The sequence below is a fragment of the Salvelinus namaycush genome, chromosome 34 (assembly GCF_016432855.1).
Source record: "Salvelinus namaycush isolate Seneca chromosome 34, SaNama_1.0, whole genome shotgun sequence".
Taxonomy (NCBI): domain Eukaryota; kingdom Metazoa; phylum Chordata; class Actinopteri; order Salmoniformes; family Salmonidae; genus Salvelinus; species Salvelinus namaycush.
This window is the reverse complement of record NC_052340.1, coordinates 8,807,986-8,827,631: the sequence shown is the minus strand read 5'-3', so window position 1 is coordinate 8,827,631 and position 19,646 is coordinate 8,807,986. Positions and strand designations below refer to the sequence as shown.

The following is a 19,646-nucleotide window of genomic DNA, read 5'->3' as shown; positions in this document are numbered from 1 at the left end:
TCAGCTAAACCTTGAAACACTGACACAGCAATCACGCCTGCTCTTTCTGGCTAACTGAGAGATCATGGTGTCCAGCCAAGCAACCCCTCTGACTGACAATGATGTAGTCATTGGCTAGAGAAGACCAAAGCAGGGAGCACCTTAGCACTGCATTCTCACATACTGTAAGTTTATGCTTAGGCCGCTCAGTGTTACAGTTAACTATGTCCCTCTTTTATCCACAAGGAATCTGTAGCCGTAGCTCACATCAGTGCTAATATACATCTGTGCATACCTCATATACATCTGTACAGTCGACCCGACATCTGAGAATGGGTGTACAGCTCATCTCTGATCTCTGGGGAAAATATCAAGACCGCTTGCCACATCCTGAGCAGCCATATCTGCCTCCCTTGCCAGATATATACTGTAAATACCCTTTCTCTCTCCCTTTTCGATCAGACAGGTGACATATGGTGTGGGTCTGTGTTCTTCCCAGCTCTTCCTCGGGCTGACATTTTTTATTCTGACAGTAGAGGTCCCAAGGTCTCGGTGTGGTTTTGTTGACGTCCAATTTAGGACACTCTGATAAGTAGACCGATCGTTGCTTTTAACCTCTCGCTGATCAGATCAGATGACAAAGGACCATTAAACACTTGTGTGAATGCACCACGGATGCATTGCTGTGTAACACCGTGGTGTTGTATTTCTGTGGAGAGAGCATGTGAATGCCCGCTGGATGTCTAGGGAGGATAGGAGACAGTCGGGGAGGGTGGTGATATGATCTCTCTATGTTGACGACATACGTATAGAAATACAGATCTGCTGATGTGTTTTAACATGTACTTCCATCATTTTAGTCCAGTGCAGTGTTATGTAGGTTACTGTATTTAACAGCATCATTATTTACATACATCTAAGTAATGGTGAACACAGCACAGTTGATTAGTAAAGGAAGATGCATGGTTGGTTGCTTGTACCGAACATAAACGCTCCACACCTGCTCATTGTTTGAATAGTAGATAACAAGATCTGATTGGTTTTATGGAGGTGCTATTAAGCTTTGAAAGACAGATGGATACAGTCAGTCCGTTCACTCCCTCCTCCATCAATGAGCTCACTCTGCTGAGGGTGTCAAATTTCAGGGGTGTAGGTAAAGGAGGTGTGGTTACCGAGCAGAGGGGAGGTCCAGCAGAGTAAGGAAGCGCCTCCCCATTGGTGGAAAAAGTGCCCAGTAAAGTTAACTGCATCATCAAGGAAGCCTGTTAGTTGTCGGCAGGGTTCTGTTTTGTGAACCACCTTGCCAACACTGTGCTGTTACCTAACGGAAAAGTTACCATGAAGAGATCACCCAGGTAAAGGAATGCTTTATACTTAAACAGTTTGCAGTTAGGAAGGAGATTGTTTAAAAAGCCATTTTGGGTAGATGGATCGTTTTTCCAACAGGAAGCAGTAACTTAAAAAAAAAAATTGTGGTCATGCAGACCTTTTGATGGTTTTATTTTCAGTGGGGTTTGGGGAGGGGCAGCACAGAACAAAGGTCAATTGTGATTTACAACAAACTGTTAAAGGTGCAATATGCAGAAATCACTCTGCCATTTCCTGGTAGAAAAAAACCTAATAGTTTGCACAGAGAACATATATACCGCTTCTTAGACTTGCTTTCAATGAGTGACAGATCTATAACTCACATTTCTATATGAATTTGGTCAGGTCGCCCAAAAAGTAACATATTGCCGCTTCAAGAGCCACAACGTTTGGTCAAAATGCATATTGTTGCAGTATGGTTTTGGAAGCATAAAGCACCTTATCTTTCATATCGGCAACAAATCATTTTCAAAAAAGCTTAAAGTTAAATTGATACACACCTTTTTATAAGGTTAGGGTTATGGTTACCGTATTTCCATGTTACAGCGCTGATTACTGAAGAGATGGAAGAAAGAGGCGACCACCTGTGCTAATTTGCTTTCTAGCATGCTCCGAACACCTGTGTGTAACGGAAAAAGTACGCCAGAAAAGGGTTGTAACTGAAAAATACTATAGGCTGCAACTGTGTTAAAACAGTGTACAGTAAGTATATATTTTGCATTTGTGAAATTGTTTTAATGTGATGTGAAAGTAGAGGGCGTATTGCAAGCGAGGATTATTAACGTTACTAAACATTAAAACAGAGCGCCGGGATTGTAGTTCACATGGTCCCAGGTTAGCTTAATATTGGACTAAAGGAGCCTAACAGTACTCCTTAGTCCAAGGACCTTACATGTTCTGTTTAAAGGGTGAATTGGCTCTGGAAGCCAAAACAATCAAATACTCCATCTAGACGTGAATCGATTCTCAATTGCGTTACGGTTCTAGAATCATAAATCCCTCTACTTTCATATAACCTCAAAATAATTTCACAATAATTTCACAAAACACTCACTGTACACTGTTTGAACCGGTTTTAACACAGTTGCAGCTGACAGTATTTTTCAGTGACATCACGTTTGTGTTGTCTGTCTTCTGTTTACACACAGGTGTTCAGAGACGCAGATAGCTGATTAGCACAGGTGTCTTCCCTCTGTTTTCTGTAAACAAGTGCTGTAACATGGAACATGTAACATGTAACATGTAACATGGAAGTATGGGTGCGTGGTGACCCTATAAAAGTGTGTAGTAATTCAACCTTTTTTAAAAATTATTATTATTATTTTTCGCTGATATAGTCCTTATGTTACCAAAACTGTATCGCAAGCGATGTGTGTTCATGTTCAGACAGAGCATCGGGGCTCTTAACTAAACCCCCTGATCGGAAGATATCTTTGTGAATAGACAGTAGAGTTGGCGTCTATGAATAGGCTAGGGGGAGCGCTGTCCTGTTCCAGTTTTGGGCAGATCCTTAATTACATTACGGGTGTGTGAGTCAACAAACCAAAAAGAATGGGCATTTTTTCCACATGGGCTTGATTTTCTATGACAGAGAGGGGCTTACTTAACATTCCCCCCTCGCTGTTACAATGTTTCATTGTGATCGTGGGTGTGTGGTTTGGATTACTGATTCCTCTTGCTCTGCAGAATGGCTATTGATTGGCACTTTTGCTCATCCACGTGCATTAAACATATCGACTGACGCACCCTGATTGCAGACTGGCTCGATGGTATAGCTGAGCCTGAGGACGAGGAACAGATTGCATGTATTTGAATGACAAATTTGATTCAGGGGTCTGAACGCACATGCAAATACTGGTTGAGGAAGAGCTCATGATATCCTGTTTGACCACTTTTCTATCTCTCTATGCTGATTTGTCATACAGTGTTTGATACAGTAGGCTCTCAATCACTTCGCTGCTGGGATAACACAGCTCACTGAGTGCCTAGCATTCATTTGCTCTGAAAATCTCAGCCGTATTGTCTGAGTGCACAGGAACCTGACTAAAACCACTCTCTCCACTGCTGCAACACCATCCAGTAATTGCCTGAAACACTCAAACTGCAAGACCACTACATTATTGGCCACAATTTCTGTTTGCTTTATGCTAGACAACTGTTCACATGAGTACAGACTCCATCATGCATGTCTTTTACTAATTGAGATAACACAACAGTATCACAAGTTCCATGTCCTCTCGTTTTCCATGTGGAATGTAGTCTTGCTCTTTGTGAAGTCCATGCAAAATGATGTAAAGCTACAACAATCTGTACAGAAGGCCATTATGGATGTATTGTTCTCTGTATTCCTGTAGCACCTGGAATTTACTCGATAATGATGCTAGGCAATAGAGTATTTTCTGGTACTTACTTCAAAGAATTCAACATAATAAGTAACTATCTTGTACCAAATGGTACAGATTGCTACTTGTTTTAATGAATTGAAAAGAAACAAACACACAGATCATAAATATCTACCAAGTAAATGCCTTTGTGGCTTTGGATCTTTCAGCGTCTCTCATTGGACACAACAGGGCCTCTCCTCTTTTTGAAAGCCGCAGGCAGGGAGACAAACAGGTATTTTCTTAACCACTTTAAAGAGAGCCCTTCCCCGGCTGTCTCTGGTTGCCCCACAAACAACCAGTCTCCAGATGTAATACACTGTAGTGGATGAATGCTCTGCCAAGGACAGAAATATAAAATCCTCACTGTTTACTTCACCCTTTTGGGTTTTCAGTCTGTCGACCAAAATTGATACTTGGTGTGTGCTGTGCCTTGCGAGTATCCAAACTTTTTTTTATTGTCCCAAATGTACTACAATACATCTTCAGTTTGAATTGCAAGAATTAATAAAGCAAGCTGTCAAAGAACAATCATCAGTGGTATTGTAATTGTATCCAGAGTCTCCCTCCAAACTGAATAACCTACTGCACTATACTTTCGGATGGTTAAGATGGCCTTCGTGGCTATTTCACGCAATTCATGTTCCCTACAAACTGAGAGGGATTGTTTCTCCTAGAGTCTCTCTTATCTTACTTATCATCACTCCTGTGACTGTGTTGCCATGGTACTCTCAAACTGTCCTACCTCGGCAATCTGTCAGTGGCCTTGACAGAAACTCATTACTTTTCAGCTCTTGTAGGGTAGTGCTGGAGAGGCCACTCTATAGGATATTGACTGTCGTGTTGTCTCTGTCACTCTCTCGTGCTCTTTATTTCATTCTCTACCACTCTCTCTCTCACAATAACTCTCCTTATTTTTCATTTCTCGGCATGGCACCAGTTGTATTTACGGCTACCCCTATCTCATCACGAATACAGTATTTTCCCTTCCGCATTGTGTTTTCTTCTGTGAACACTATGTTATATGTGTATGTTGTCTATATGCGCTACAGTATGAGCTACTGATTTGAATCTTGCAGCACTATTTGGATAATGCTAAACGTGCATTGTGGAGCTGGTAAATGGGCTCTACTGTAATTCTACTGTAGATAAAAATAAAAAAAATAAAATGTAAGTAGGCAGTCAGGAATAAAGGATGAGGTCACTGAATAATTGAGTCCATTGCAGCAACACCACGAGTTAAAAAACCTGCGTCTCAGAAACGTTAACTGCTCAGTGTCTCAACAGTCACCTTGATGTGTATGACAATCCACTAATATCTTTTTTTTCTGTTTCAGCAAAGAATGCTCTGTCAATGCAGGTACGTCTTAGCACAGGCGTGTGTGTGTGTGTGTGTGTGTGTGTGTGTGTGTGTGATTCCTTTACCATACTCGGCACCCTTTATACCTCACAGTTTGACGAAAGAATACAGTGTACCAAAGATAATTCATTACATGCAAACAAAAGCATTTCCAGGCACTGAGCATTTTTAATTTATGTAACCTTTTATTTAACTAGGCAAGTCAGTCAATAACAACTTCTTATTTACAATGACGGCCTAGGAGGGTTAACTGCCTTGTTCAGGGGCAGAACGACAGATTTTTACCTTGTCAGCTCGGGGATTTGATCTAACAATCTTTCGGTTACTGGCCCAACGCTCTAACCACTAGGCTACCTGCCGCCCCATAACAAATAAGCATTGCCCAGGTTACTACACGGAAATCCATGAAACAGGAGCACCGAAGTAAAGAATGAACATGCCCAATAAACAACAACCAATAGCCTGTCTGTTATTGTTGGGGGCTGTATTCATTTTTAACAAGCCAATTACCTGCATTTTCCCTTGTCCTCTGAGTGCTTGGGTAAATGATTAGGGAGCGCAGAGCTGCATGGTCAGAGCCAGAGAGCACAGCACACTGCTCCTTTATTGAGCTCAATTGACTCACAGCAGCCGCAGCACTATAATGCAAACCATAACCGCAATTAGTTTTTATATGATGTCATGTCAGCCAAGAGAGACGCTATTATGGGGTATTCTGAGTAATTGTAGTGCCTCAAATAAAAAAAAATCTGCAAAGCTTCAGAACAGTTTGAAATGACATACACTAAAGTTATATACGGTGCATTCAGAAAGTATTCAGACCATTTGACTTTTCCCACATTTTGTTACGTTAAAGCCTTATTTTAAAATGGATGAATATTTTTCTTTTTTTTTAATCCATCTACACACAATACCTCATAATAACAAAGCGAAAACAGGTTTTTAGAAACATAATACACAAGTATTCAGGCCCTTTGCAATGAGACTCAAAATTGAGCTCAGGTGCATTCTGTTTCCATTGATCATCCTTGGAGATGTTTCTACAACTTGATCGGAGTCCACCTATGGTAAATTCAATTGATTGGACATGATTTGGAAAGGCACACACCTGTCTATATAAGGTCCCACAGTTGACAGTGCATGTCAGCGCAAAAACCAAGCCATGGGGTTGAAGGAATTGTCCGTATAGCTCCGAGACAGAATTGTGTCGAGACACACATTACCAAAAAATGTCTGCAGCATTGAAGGTCACCAAGAACACAGTGGCCTCCATCATTCTAAAATGGAAGTAGTTTGGAACCACCAAGACTCTTCCTAGAGCTGTCCGCCCGGCTAAACTGAGCAATCAGGGGAGAAGGGACTTGGTCAGGGAGGTGACAGAGTTCCTCTGTAGAGATGGGAGAACCTTCCAGAAGGACAACCATCTCTGCAGCACTCCATCAATCAAGCCTTTATGGTGGTGGCCACATGGAAGCCAATCCTCAGTAAAGGCACATGACAGCCCACTTGGAGTTTGCCAAAAGGCACCTAGAGGACTCTCAGACCATGAGAAACAAGATTCTCTGGTCTGATGAAACCAAGATTGAACTCTTTGGCCTGAATTCCAAGCGTCACTTCTGGAGGCAACCTGGCACCATCCCTACGGTGAAGAATGGTGGTGGCAGTATTATGCCGTGGGGATGTTTTTCAGCGGCAGGGACTGGGAGACTAGTCACGATCGAGGGAAAGTTGAACAGAGCAAAGTACAGCGAGATCCTTGATGAAAACATGCTCAAGTGCACTCAGGACCTCAGACTGGGGTGAAGGTTCACCTTCCAACAGGACAACGACTCTAAGCACACAGCCAAGACAACGTAGACGTGGCTTTGGGACAAGTCTCTGAATGTCCTTGATTGGCCCATCCAGAGCCCGGAATGGAACCCGATCGAACATCTCTGGAGAGACCGGACGCTCCCCATCCAACCTGACAGGCGCTCCCCATCCAACCTGACAGGCGCTCCCCATCCAACCTGACAGGCGCTCCCCATCCAACCTGACAGGCGCTCCCCATCCAACCTGACAGGCGCTCCCCATCCAACCTGACAGGCGCTCCCCATCCAACCTGACAGGCGCTCCCCATCCAACCTGACAGGCGCTCCCCATCCAACCTGACAGGCGCTCTCCATCCAACCTGACAGGCGCTCTCCATCCAACCTGACAGGCGCTCTCCATCCAACCTGACAGGCGCTCTCCATCCAACCTGACAGGCGCTCTCCATCCAACCTGACAGGCGCTCCCCATCCAACCTGACAGGCGCTCCCCATCCAACCTGACAGGCGCTCCCCATCCAACCTGACAGGCGCTCCCCATCCAACCTGACAGGCGCTCCCCATCCAACCTGACAGGCGCTCCCCATCCAACCTGACAGGCGCTCCCCATCCAACCTGACAGGCGCTCCCCATCCAACCTGACAGGCGCTCCCCATCCAACCTGACAGGCGCTCCCCATCCAACCTGACAGGCGCTCCCCATCCAACCTGACAGGCGCTCCCCATCCAACCTGACAGGCGCTCCCCATCCAACCTGACAGGCGCTCTCCATCCAACCTGACAGGCGCTCTCCATCCAACCTGACAGGCGCTCTCCATCCAACCTGACAGGCGCTCTCCATCCAACCTGACAGGCGCTCTCCATCCAACCTGACAGGCGCTCTCCATCCAACCTGACAGGCGCTCCCCATCCAACCTGACAGGCGCTCCCCATCCAACCTGACAGGCGCTCCCCATCCAACCTGACAGGCGCTCCCCATCCAACCTGACAGGCGCTCCCCATCCAACCTGACAGGCGCTCCCCATCCAACCTGACAGGCGCTCCCCATCCAACCTGACAGGCGCTCCCCATCCAACCTGACAGAGCTTGAGAGTATCTGTAGATAAGATTGGGGGAAACTCCCCAAATACAGGTGTGCCAAGCTTGTAGTGTCATACCTAAGTCTCAAGTCTGTATTTGCTGCCAAAGGGGCTTCAACAAAGTACTGAATAAAGGGTCTGAAATACTTTTTAATTTGTAATACATTTGCAACAATTTCTAAAAACCTGTTTTCGCTTTGTCATTTATGGGGTATTGTGTGTGTGTGTGTGTGTGTGTGTAAATTGATGAGTGGGAAAAAAAACAATTTAATCCATTTTGAATAAGGCTGTGATGTAATTTAATAAAATAATAATAAGTCAGTTATGAACAAATTCTTATTTAAAATGACAGCCTAGGAACAGTGGGTTAACTGCCTTGTTCAGGGGAAGAACAACAGATTTCTACCTTGTCAGCTCAGGGATTCGATCTAGCAACCTTTCGGTTACTGGCCCAACGCTCTAACCACTAGGCTAACTTCCGCCCATAACAAAACATGGAAAAAGTTAAGGGGTCTGAATACTTTCCGAATTCACTGTATTTTGCTTCAGTGATTTCAATGCACAAATCCTGCCTCTTACATGGGTGGGGGAACAGAATTTCTTTGAGTGCTTATGTTCAAAAGGCTGTTACATTTCACTACCTACCGTACATGCTATCATGCTTGCAAGGAACGGTATAGAGTGTTTCACCATATATATATATATATACCTTCATGTTCTTCTCTCGCCCTCTCTCCTGTGTCAGAGGATGGCTATGTGAGGATGTTCCTGAGGGGTCGGCCAGTCACCATGCACATGCCTGACCAGAAGAGGAACAGCTACAGCCTGGACCACAAGGGGGCGCTGCCTGAGCACAAGCTCAAACTGCAGTGGGTGTATCCTTCTGTCACTGACAAACAGAGTAGTGCTGCTAGGCATACAGGGGTGTATTCACTAGGAACTAAACGGAACAAAACAGGAAGGGACCTACCTGAATGTTTCCAATATAAACTTGTTTTTGTTGCACATTTTCAGTTTGCTAGGGTTGGACTAATGATTACACCCCAGATGAACCAGGGAAAGCTTGGTTTGGGACAATGGCTATAGAAGTATAATGCACATTTTGAGAAAGGACATTTCAGTGTTGCATTACTGACGTCACACAAGAATATAAGACCACTTTACTATTTTGTTTAGTTGATCACTTGTGTTTATGAGTTTATGGCCCCTGGAGAGTAACGTCTTTTGGTTTGTATTGTACTTACCTCCCATAAGTTCTGAGAGCATCAGCCTCCTACTGTTCAACACTATGGTTGTTCAGACAGGATTACTGTTGTGGTCCTTAACCCTCGGTTGTCCAGGTATGGGTACAGGGGCAGAGACTGCCGCTCCAACCTCTACCTGCTCCCCACCGGGGAGATAGTCTACTTCAATGCCTCCGTGGTGGTGCTCTACAATGTGGAGGAACAGCAGCAGAGACATTACCTGGGCCACAACGACGATGTCAAATGGTAAGGCTAGTTGGTGTGCTTGGTTCAGCAGCTCCCACCACCATAACCTTTGGTTGACTGGCGCAAGCACACAACTTTTCTTGAGGAAATGTACCTTTTCTCCTTAGCCTTAGCTTTCACTGCAGTGGGTGATGCACGTGACAGGCTTCGCAAAAGGGCAAGAGGTTTCATTTGGAATACATTTAGCTCAATGTGATTGCTCACTGTATGGCATTCACAGTTTCATCTGATAATCATCGGCTATAATTTGATTGAAACCGGGGCAAGGTAGATTTGCATTTTCCAAGGCTTACTGTGCAAAGAGAACTTCCTTGAATGACACATTGATTCAGGATAAAGTAACTCTATTTAAATGAGATCCTGTTTGAGGCAGTGTCTCCTGTGCAAACAAAGGTTGGGCTGTATATGGTAATATCCTACTTGCACAGTATACTTTTCATACATGCTGGGCTACAGCCAACTCTTTGATATGCCTGACCAGCATACTTTTTCATTTGTATTGTAGACTAAGGTTTTCAGTATGGCTATAATAACGTTACCTTCAAAATGTGCAAATGCATTCATGAAAGTTATGTATCATCACAACACTTATACGTCTTCAAGGGCCTTTATACCAGTGTGTTTGTAGGGCCCATTATTTGCTTTTTGAAGTATTATTAACTGTTAATAATGAAGGGCTGGATATAGGAGTTGATGTAGACTGCATTACAGGCCATTGAGTACAGAGACTGAAACACAAACAAGAAGTCCCCAGAGGACAGTGGGAAAGGTTAGCTTAGCCTTATGACCACATCACTGTCGCTGTGCGTCTTCCCCGGCAGCTTAGGCATCCATCCAGACATGGTCACCATAGCCACTGGACAAGTCGCTGGAACCTCCAAAGATGGCAAGGTACATTTTCTTCTATTCTGAAGGAATGACCTCTTCTGGGAATCGTATTGTGGTTCACAGTAGTATGTACATGACTGCGGTGTTTCCAATTTCTCTCTCTCAGACCCACTCTCTTTCTCTCTCTTTCCTTAATTTCATTATCAGCTGTTAGAGGGCAAGGTACATTTTAAAATCAACACATTCTGAAGGAATGACCTGTTATGTCCTCTTATGACCATCTTATATATTTCACTGTAATACATGACAGCACTGTATCCAATTTCTTTCTCTGACACACACTCTCTCTCTCAGCTGTTGCCTCCTCATGTGCGTGTGTGGGATTCGGTCAGTCTCAATACCCTGCATATCATTGGGATGGGCGTGTTTGACCGGGCGGTCACCTGTGTGGCCTTCTCCAAGTCGGTAAGCGCTCCACAACGTGATTACAGACCTAACTTTGAGAAAGTCATTCATTATTACTTTGAAAGCATGTTCCATGACAATAGGCAGCATACTATGCATTCAGACCCTTTGACTTTTTCCACGTTTTGTTACGTTACAGCCTTATTCTAAAATGGATTCAATCGTTTTTTCCCGCATCAATCTACACACAATAACCCGTAATGACAAAGAAAAAACAGGTTATTAGAAATGTTTGCAAATTTAAAATAAAAACTGAAATATCACATTTACATAAGTATTCAGACCCTTTAGTCAATACTTTGTTGAAGAGCCTTTGGCACCGATTACAGCCGTGAGTCTTCTTGGGTATGACGCTACAAGCTTGGAGTTTCTTCCATTCTTCTCTGCAGATCCTCTCAAGCTCTGTCAGGTTGGATGTGGTGTGTCGCTGCACAGATATTTTCAGGTCTCTCCAGAGATGTTCAAGCCTGGGCTCTGGCTGGGTCACTCAAGGACATTCAGAGACTTGTCCCGAAGCCACTCCTGCGTGCTTAGGGTTGATGTCCTGTTGGAAGGTGAACCGTCGCCTCTGTCTGAGGTCCTGAGCAGTGGAGCAGGTTTTCATCAAGGATCTCTGTACTTTTCTCTGTTCATCTTTCTCTTGATCCTGACTATCTCCCAGTCCCTGAAAAACATCCCCACTGCATGATGCTGCCACCACCATGCCTTGCCGTAGTGATGGTGCCAGGTTTCCTCCAGACGTGACACTTGGCATTAAGGCCAAAGAATTCAATCTTGGTTTCATCAGACCAGAGAATCTTGTTTCCCATGGTCTGAGAGTCTTCAGGTGCCTTTTGGCAAATTCCAAGTAGGCTGTCGTGCTTTTTACTGAGGAGTGGCTTTCGTCTGGCCACTCTACCATAAAGGCCTGATTGGTGGAGTGCTGCAGAGAAGGTTGTCCTTCTGGAAGGTTCTCCTATCTCCACAGAGGAACTCTGGAGCTCTTTCAGATTGACCATCGGGTTCTTGGTCACCTCCCTGACCAAGGCCCTTCTTCCCCGATTGCTCAGTTTGGCCGGGTGGACAGCTCTAGGAAGAGTCTTGGTGGTTCCCAACTACTTCCATTTAAGAATGATGGTGGCCACTGTTCTTGGGGACCTTCAATGCTGCAGACATTGTTTTGGTACCCTTCCCCAGATCTGTGCTTCGACACAATCTTGTCTCGGAGCTCTACGGACAATTCCTTCGACCTCATGGCTTGGTTTTTGCTCTGACGTGCACTGTCAACTGTGGGACCTTATATAGACAGATGTGTGCATTTTCAAATCATGTCCAATCAATTGAATTTACCCCAGGTGGACTCCAATCAAGTTGTCGAAATATCTCAAGAATAATCAATGGAAACAGGATGCACCTGAGCTTAATTTTGAGTCTCAAAGCAAATGGTCTGAATACTTATGTGAATGTGATATTTTTGTTTAATAAATCTGCACACATTTCTAAAAACCTGTTTTCACTTTGTCATTATGGGGTATTGTGTGTAGATTGAAGGGGGGGGGGGAATAATTTAATTATTAATAGAATAAGGCTGTAACGTAACAAGGTGGAAAAAAAGTCAAGGGGTCTGAATACTTTTCGAATGCACCTTTTATATGTTAAATATCCATAAATTGTCTGAAACAAATAGACATTTATTTACATGAGATATATATATAGCTCTGACAAATACCTGTGCTTCAACAGAATGGTGGTGCTCATCTCTGTGCCGTCGATGACGCCAATGACCACATCCTGTCTGTGTGGAACTGGCAGAAGGAGAAGCAGCTGGCGGATGTGAAGGTGATGAATCCTCACAGACTATACTACAGTATGCATGAGGGGAGCTGCGATTATCAGAAATAAAGAAAAGTGAAGGCGTCAGCAGTGTAGGCTTGGGTATGAGTAAGTGTTGTAGTCTGTGGTGTGGTCAGTCACTATTGTCTGCCAGTTCAGGGGTCTAATTCTCCTCTCATCCCCTTCAGTGCTCCAATGACTCAGTGCTGGCCGCAGCCTTCCACCCCATGGACGCCAACCTGATCGTCACCTGTGGGAAGTCCCACTTGAACTTCTGGACCATGGACGGAAACACTCTCACCAAGCGCCAGGGGTTGTTTGAGGTATGTGGATGACTTCTGTTAACTTCTGTCTCCTGTTACAACTGATAATATATAAAAAAATATATATAATATTGTGTACACAAAGTAATTATTGAATTATAACAGAACTGTTAAACCTTTTCTCCCAGAAAAACGAGAAGCCCAAGTACGTGCTGTGTGTGGCCTTTGCTGAGAACGGAGACGCCATCACAGGAGACTCCAGTGGAAACATCTACGTCTGGGCCAAAGGTCTGTTTGAAGACAATCGCCTTCTCAGCCTCCATAAATCAGTGCTCTGCAATCAGTCATTCAATTCACACATCCATTTATTTACTTTCATGAAAGCAATTTATTAAGAATAAAGTACCAATCACACAAGTCCACCTCAAACGTCCCTCCTTGAAGCATATTATTTGACAGCTGTTTGTGATTGACAGGTGGGAACCGGATCAGCCAGGTGGTGGCGAGGGCCCATGAGGGCGGGATCTTCTCCCTGTGTGTGCTGAAGGACGGTACACTGGTGTCCGGTGGAGGGAAGGACCGCAGGATGGTGCTCTGGGACCATGACTATAACAAGCAGAGTGAGATGGAGGTGAGAGAAGAGGGTGTGGATGACTCGGAAGGATGAGTAAACCTTATGCAGATAAGGACATGCTGTACTCTATATGAGCCAAAATCCAGACTGCTGAGGTCATCACTTCCCTTGACTTTTTCCTTAGCACATGACGGTTACAAAGATCCAGTGTTGTTAACTAAACGCAGCAAAAAAAGAAACGTCCCTTTTTCAGGACCCTGTCTTTCAAAGATAATTCGTAAAAAGCCAAATAACTTCACAGATCTTCATTGTAAAGGGTTTAAAAACTGTTTCCCATGCTTGTTCAATGAACCATAAACAATTAATGAACATGCACCTATGGAACGGTCGTTAAGACACTAGCAGCTTACAGACGGTAGACAATTAAGGTCACAGTTATGAAAACTTGGGACACTAAAGAGGCCTTTCTACTGACTCTGAAAAACACAAAAAGAAAGATGCCCAGGGTCCCTGCTCATCTGCGTGAACGTGCCTTAGGCATGCTGCAAGGAGGCATGAGGACTACAGATGTGGGCAATAAAGGGCAATAAATTGCAATGTCCATACTGTAAGACGCCTAAGACAGCACTACAGGGAGACAGGATGGACAGTTGATCGTCCTCGCAGTGGCAGACCACGTGTAACCACCTGCACAGGATCGGTACATCCGAACATCACACCTGCGGGACAGGTACAGGATGGAAACAACAACTGCCCGAGTTACACCAGGAATGCACAATCCCTCCATTAGTGCTCAGACTGTCCGCAATAGGCTGAGAGAGGCTGGACTGAGGGCTTGTAGGCCTGTTGTAAGGCAGGTCCTCACCAGACATCACCAGCAACAACGTCGCCTATGGGCACAAACCCACTTTCGCTGGACCAGACAGGAATGGCAAAAAGTGCTCTTCACTGACGAGTCGCGGTTTTGTCTCACATGGGGTGATGGTCGGATTCGCATTTATTGTTGAAGGAATGAGCGTTACACCGAGGCCTGTACTCTGGAGCGGGATCGATTTTGAGGTGGAGGGTCCGTCATGGTCTGGGGCGGTGTGTCACAGCATCATTGGACTGAGCTTGTTGTCATTGCAGGCAATCTCAACGCTGTGCGTTACAGGGAAGACATCCTCCTCCCTCATGTGGTACCCTTCCTGCATGCTCATCCTGACATGACCCTCCAGCATGACAATGCCACCAGCCACACTGCTCGTTCCGTGTGTGATTTCCTGCAAGACAGGAATGTCAGTGTTCTGCCATAGCCAGCGAAGAGCCCGGATCTCAATCCCATTGAGCACGTCTGGGACCTGTTGGATCGGAGGGTGAGGGCTAGGGCATTCCCCCCCCAGAAATGTCCAGGAACTTGCAGGTGCCTTGTTGGAAGAGTGGGGTAACATCTCACAGCAAGAACTGGCAAATCTGGTGCAGTCCATGAGGAGGATATGCACTGTAGTACTTAATGCATCTGGTGGCCACACTAGATACTGACTGTTACTTTTGATTTTGACCACCCCCCCTTTGTTCTGGGACATGTTATACCATTACTGTTAGTCACATGTTCAGTTTATGTCTGTTGTTGAATCTTGTTATGTTCATACAAATATTTTCACATGTTACATTTGCTGAAAATAAACGCAGTTGACAGTGAGAGTACGTTTATTTATTTTTTGCTGAGTTTGTATACAATACTGTTCAAAGGTTTGGGGTCACCTTAGAAATGTCCTTGTTTTTTAATGAAAAAAAAAAAGCATTAAGATAACATCAAATTGATCAGAAATACAGTGTAGACATTGTTAATGTTGTAAATGACTATTGTAGCTGGAAACGGCTGATTCTTTAAATGGAATATCTACATAGGCGTACAGAGACCCATTATCAGCAACCATCACTCCTGTGTTCCAATGGCACGTTGTGTTAGCTAATCCAAGTTTATCATTAGAAAACCCTTTTGCAATTATGTTAGCACAGTTAAAAACTGTTGTTCTGATTAAAAAAGCATTAAAACTGGCCTTCTTTAGACTTGTTGAGTATCTGGAGCATCAGCATTTTGTGGGTTCAATTACAGGCTCAAAATGGCCAGAAGCAAAAACCTTTCTTCTGAAACTCGTCAGTCTATTCTTGCTCTGAGAAATGAAGGCTATTCCATATGAGAAATTGCCAAGAAACTGAAGATCTCGAACAACGCTGTGTATTACTCCCTTCACAGAACAGCGCAAACTGGCTCTAACCAGAATAGAAAGAGGAGTGGGAGGCCCCGGTGCACAACTGAGCAAGAGGACAAGTACATTAGAGTGTCTGTTTCTCAAACTAGACGCCTCACAAGTCCACAACTGGCAGCTTCATTAAATGGTATCCGCAAAACACCAGTCTCAACGTCAACAGTGAAGAGGCGACCCCGGGATGCTGGCCTTCTTGGCAGAGTGTCTGTGTTCTTTTGCCCATCTTAATCTTTTGTTTTTATTGACCAGTCTGCGATGGGACTTTTTCTTTGCAACTCTGCCTAGAAGACCCAGCATCCCGGAGTCGCCTTTTCACTGCTTGACGTTGAGACTGGTGTTTTGCGGGTACTATTTAATGAAGCTGCCAGTTGAGGACTTGTGAGGCGTCTGTTCAAAAACAAGGACATTTCTAAGTGACCCCAAACTTTTGAGCGTTAGGTAGTGTGGGTGTCCTTTGGGTAGTCATAATGCAACTTGAGAATGACAGATGAGATGTACAGTTTTATGCTTGTTGCTGTCGTGTGTCCTCTCTCAGGTGCCTGAGGCGTTTGGGCCAGTGAGAGCCGTGACTGAGGGGAAGCAGGGGGAGCTGTTAGTGGGGACCACCAAGAACACCATCCTTACAGGCTCCTTCCCTGAAACACTCAACCCTATAGTACAGGTACACAACCTCTCAATTGCCACTGTAACTAGTTATTTCCTACGTATCAGTAGGAAGTATATATCTGTTTATAACCCCCATATTTCTCTTCTCTCCCTTCCTCTCTTACCATTCTTCCTCATCTGTCTCCATTTTGCTTTTTCTGCACACGCAATACATTTTCTCTATAATCTCACCTCTTGCCTTGTCTCTTAATCTCTCAGGGTCACACAGATGAGCTGTGGGGTCTGGACATCCATCCTTCCATGGAGCAGTTTGTGACTTGTGGCCAGGACAAGCAGGTCCACCTATGGGACACCAACTCCCATCAGCCTCTCTGGAGCAAGACCATCGAGGTTCTCAGTCTACCGACTCTTCTCTGTAGCTAGTCTCTTTTTGAATATACATCAGCTTCCAGAAGAGTTGTAGTTTGACGTAGTTGGTCCTGCTGTAATGACAAAGGCACCTGAAACATCTAGCTGTTTTAGTGAATTTACATCAGTCCATAGTACGTGTCCTGACTTAGTGTCTTGTATGTGATGGTGCACCATGCAGCCCTGTTGATCCTCCAAGTCTCCCTCCGTTCCCCAGGACCCAGGGCGCTCTGCAGGGTTCCATCCCAGTGGAGCTGTGCTGGCAGTGGGGACCATGACAGGAAGGTACTGTACATCCTCAGACCCTCACACATTGGCTTACCAATCGTCTCTTATTGGACAATGAAACGCTAACGGCACATGTCCCCAATTCATTTAGACAGGAGGAAGGATTTGGTATGGAATTTGAGTACATGGTGTCATTCCCTTGATACTATCAAATAGTCTCACCTACAGTATACTTCCTCATCCTGTCTGTAGGTGGTTGGTGCTGGACGCTGACACCCGAGACCTGGTGTTCATGCACACTGATGGCAATGAGATAATCTCTAATATCAAGTACTCCCCAGGTACTGTACAAGACACCATCATTTACAATATAATACTGTGTATCCCACCTTAAATATACACATTGTTAATGGCTCCAATAAGTCTGAACAAAATAGTACAGGATTATACAGTATTCTTATCCACCTCCTCCTACATCCACAATCACAAAAAAATATTAAAAAATAACTCTCCTGCTCTTAGACGGCAACTTCCTAGCCGTAGGTTCCCATGACAACTTTGTTTACATCTATGCCGTGATGGAGAATGGCAAGAAGTACAGCCGCGTGGGGAAATGCACTGTAAGTAAGAAAGACAATCCCTTTTATGGAAAATTAAATCCCTCTCTTTTCTGAACTATTACACTAACATTTTTGTGATTTGTTTACTTTTTTTCCTCCATAGGGTCACTCCAGTTTTGTTACCCACCTGGATTGGTCCGTCGACAGCAAATACATTGTAACCAACTCAGGAGACTACGAGATCCTATTCTGTGAGCCTCTTTTGTCCAAACGGATAACTCTGTCTACAACTGTAGTCTATGTAGTGTTGTGGTACATTCAAGCTCGTCTTCTGTTTGTGGTAAAGGGGAAGCTTCAAGCGGCAAACATGTGACGAGCATGGACCTAGTTCGTAATGTGGAGTGGGCAACCTCCACTTGTGTTCTAGGCTTCAGCGTCTTTGGTGAGTTACCACTTCCTGTTTGGGGTAATGATGGCAAAACCAGACTGTAGCTTTATAAATCCAAGAAACGAAACTTACATGCTTCAACTGTAACTCACTGAGTTCTTTACAGACAGTTCAGGTCACTCTAGCAATTGCAGATTGTGACAGCAGTCCAACCACTTTAAAATGGAGCTGTTATTCTTTGCAGTTGTATCAAGTGGAAGTCTCTTGTTTCCTGCCTCTGTTAACTTGCGAACCAAACCAGCCCAGTCTACCCACCTTTTGCGGAAGAATGCATTGAAAGTATAGGAACTTAAGCATTACTTTTTTCACCGCGACCGGTGGAGAAAAAAAGTTTACCCACCTATTTTGTTTTACTGCTATATCACTGGTTCTATCTAGGCGTTTGGCCTGACGGTGCTGACGGCACGGACATCAACGCCGTGTGCAGGTCACATGACTCCTCCCTGCTGGCCTCTGCTGACGACTTTGGCAAAGTGCACTTGTTCTCCAACCCCTGCTCCCAGCCAAGGGTACGCTTGTCATCATTTACATCTTATATGTTTTATTTGAGTGTTTTCTCATCCACTTAAGTTAACCTGTTTGCATCTAAACATATGTAAGTTAATCATTCAGGGGGAAATCCTTCCAATAAATATATATTTTTTTAATGAAGTGGAAGTTAGGATTTTTCCCTCAGTGGATTAATTGTTAACCTTTTGTGTCCGTCTCCCTTCTCCCTCCTTGTCACGACATGCAGGCCCCAAGCCATACCTATGGTGGCCACAGCAGCCATGTGACCAACGTTGCCTTTCTCCACGACAACAGTCACCTGATCTCCACCGGAGGGAAGGACACCAGCATCCTCCAGTGGGTGGTCGCCTAGACAACCCTGCTGCATCAGTCTCCACCGTCGCCTCCTGCCCACCAGAGGGCAGCAATGCTGTGCCTATAAAAACACCCACCTTTAACCCTCTCCTCTCTGCACATATGTTTGATGGTACTGTCCTGAGGTGCCACTAGGTGGGGCAATGACTTCAGAGAATAAGCATGTCGAGACTATTTTAAGGCTATTTAAACACAGTTGTAGCTGCTATTTATGTTGCAAAGGTCTATAGAGGTATATCTGAGTGGCTGTGGTATTCTAATATTAACTGTAATGTGGTGGTGTGGCACCTAGCACTTAATACATATTTAGGAGTAAGCTTAAGCTGTGCTTTGCCTTCGTTTTGTTAATAAAGTTTCTAACCCAATCATGTTTGAATACTCTGATACTGTATTTAAAGAGCTTTTTACCAGAGGCAGGGATTCAAACGGTGTAAAGCTACTTTAAAAGGTAGCGCTAAAATAATGATGTTGAATGTACAATTGCAAACCATTTCTTGTCTTCTGACTTGCTTTAAAGCTACCGGTATGTAGTCAATCATCTACAGTATTCTCGCATCACTTCCTTCCAATGAAACATACAGAAGTTTCCAGTTTACACCCTAGGCTTTTTCCACATGCCTAGAGAATATGTACTTCATTGTATTTTCAGAAGTGACCCCTGCTGTGTATTGCTGCTGTTCTCTTTAGACAGTCAACATGCTGACAACAATAACATCCCTTTTAACCTATTTGTTTGAAGGGTCAAGGCCTAACCTGTTGTTATTGGTCATGAGGCTGATGTGGTGGTGATCTGTCAACACGTGCCTGATTAGCAAGGAGGAGGAAGGTCATGATAATCCTCCGAAAAAGCATTAACGTCTCCTCAGGATCCTAT

At 44.4% G+C, this 19,646-nt stretch overlaps 1 protein-coding gene across 1 annotated transcript; it reads left to right on the top strand.

The window, feature by feature from the left end:
* The first annotated feature begins 1,227 nt into the window (after nt 1–1,227).
* Nucleotides 1,228–19,127, top strand: LOC120028673 (echinoderm microtubule-associated protein-like 2). The gene is made up of 19 exons (XM_038973885.1): nt 1,228–1,334; nt 5,066–5,088; nt 8,720–8,849; nt 9,315–9,464; nt 10,286–10,355; nt 10,647–10,757; nt 12,480–12,575; nt 12,758–12,892; nt 13,021–13,120; nt 13,309–13,463; nt 16,194–16,319; nt 16,523–16,654; nt 16,890–16,957; nt 17,153–17,241; nt 17,423–17,520; nt 17,624–17,711; nt 17,807–17,902; nt 18,287–18,417; nt 18,645–19,127. Exons 1-19 carry the CDS (start codon nt 1,318–1,320, stop codon nt 18,768–18,770), a joined length of 1,941 nt encoding a protein of 646 aa, XP_038829813.1. The 5' UTR covers nt 1,228–1,317; the 3' UTR covers nt 18,771–19,127.
* The last annotated feature ends 519 nt before the right edge of the window (nt 19,128–19,646 follow it).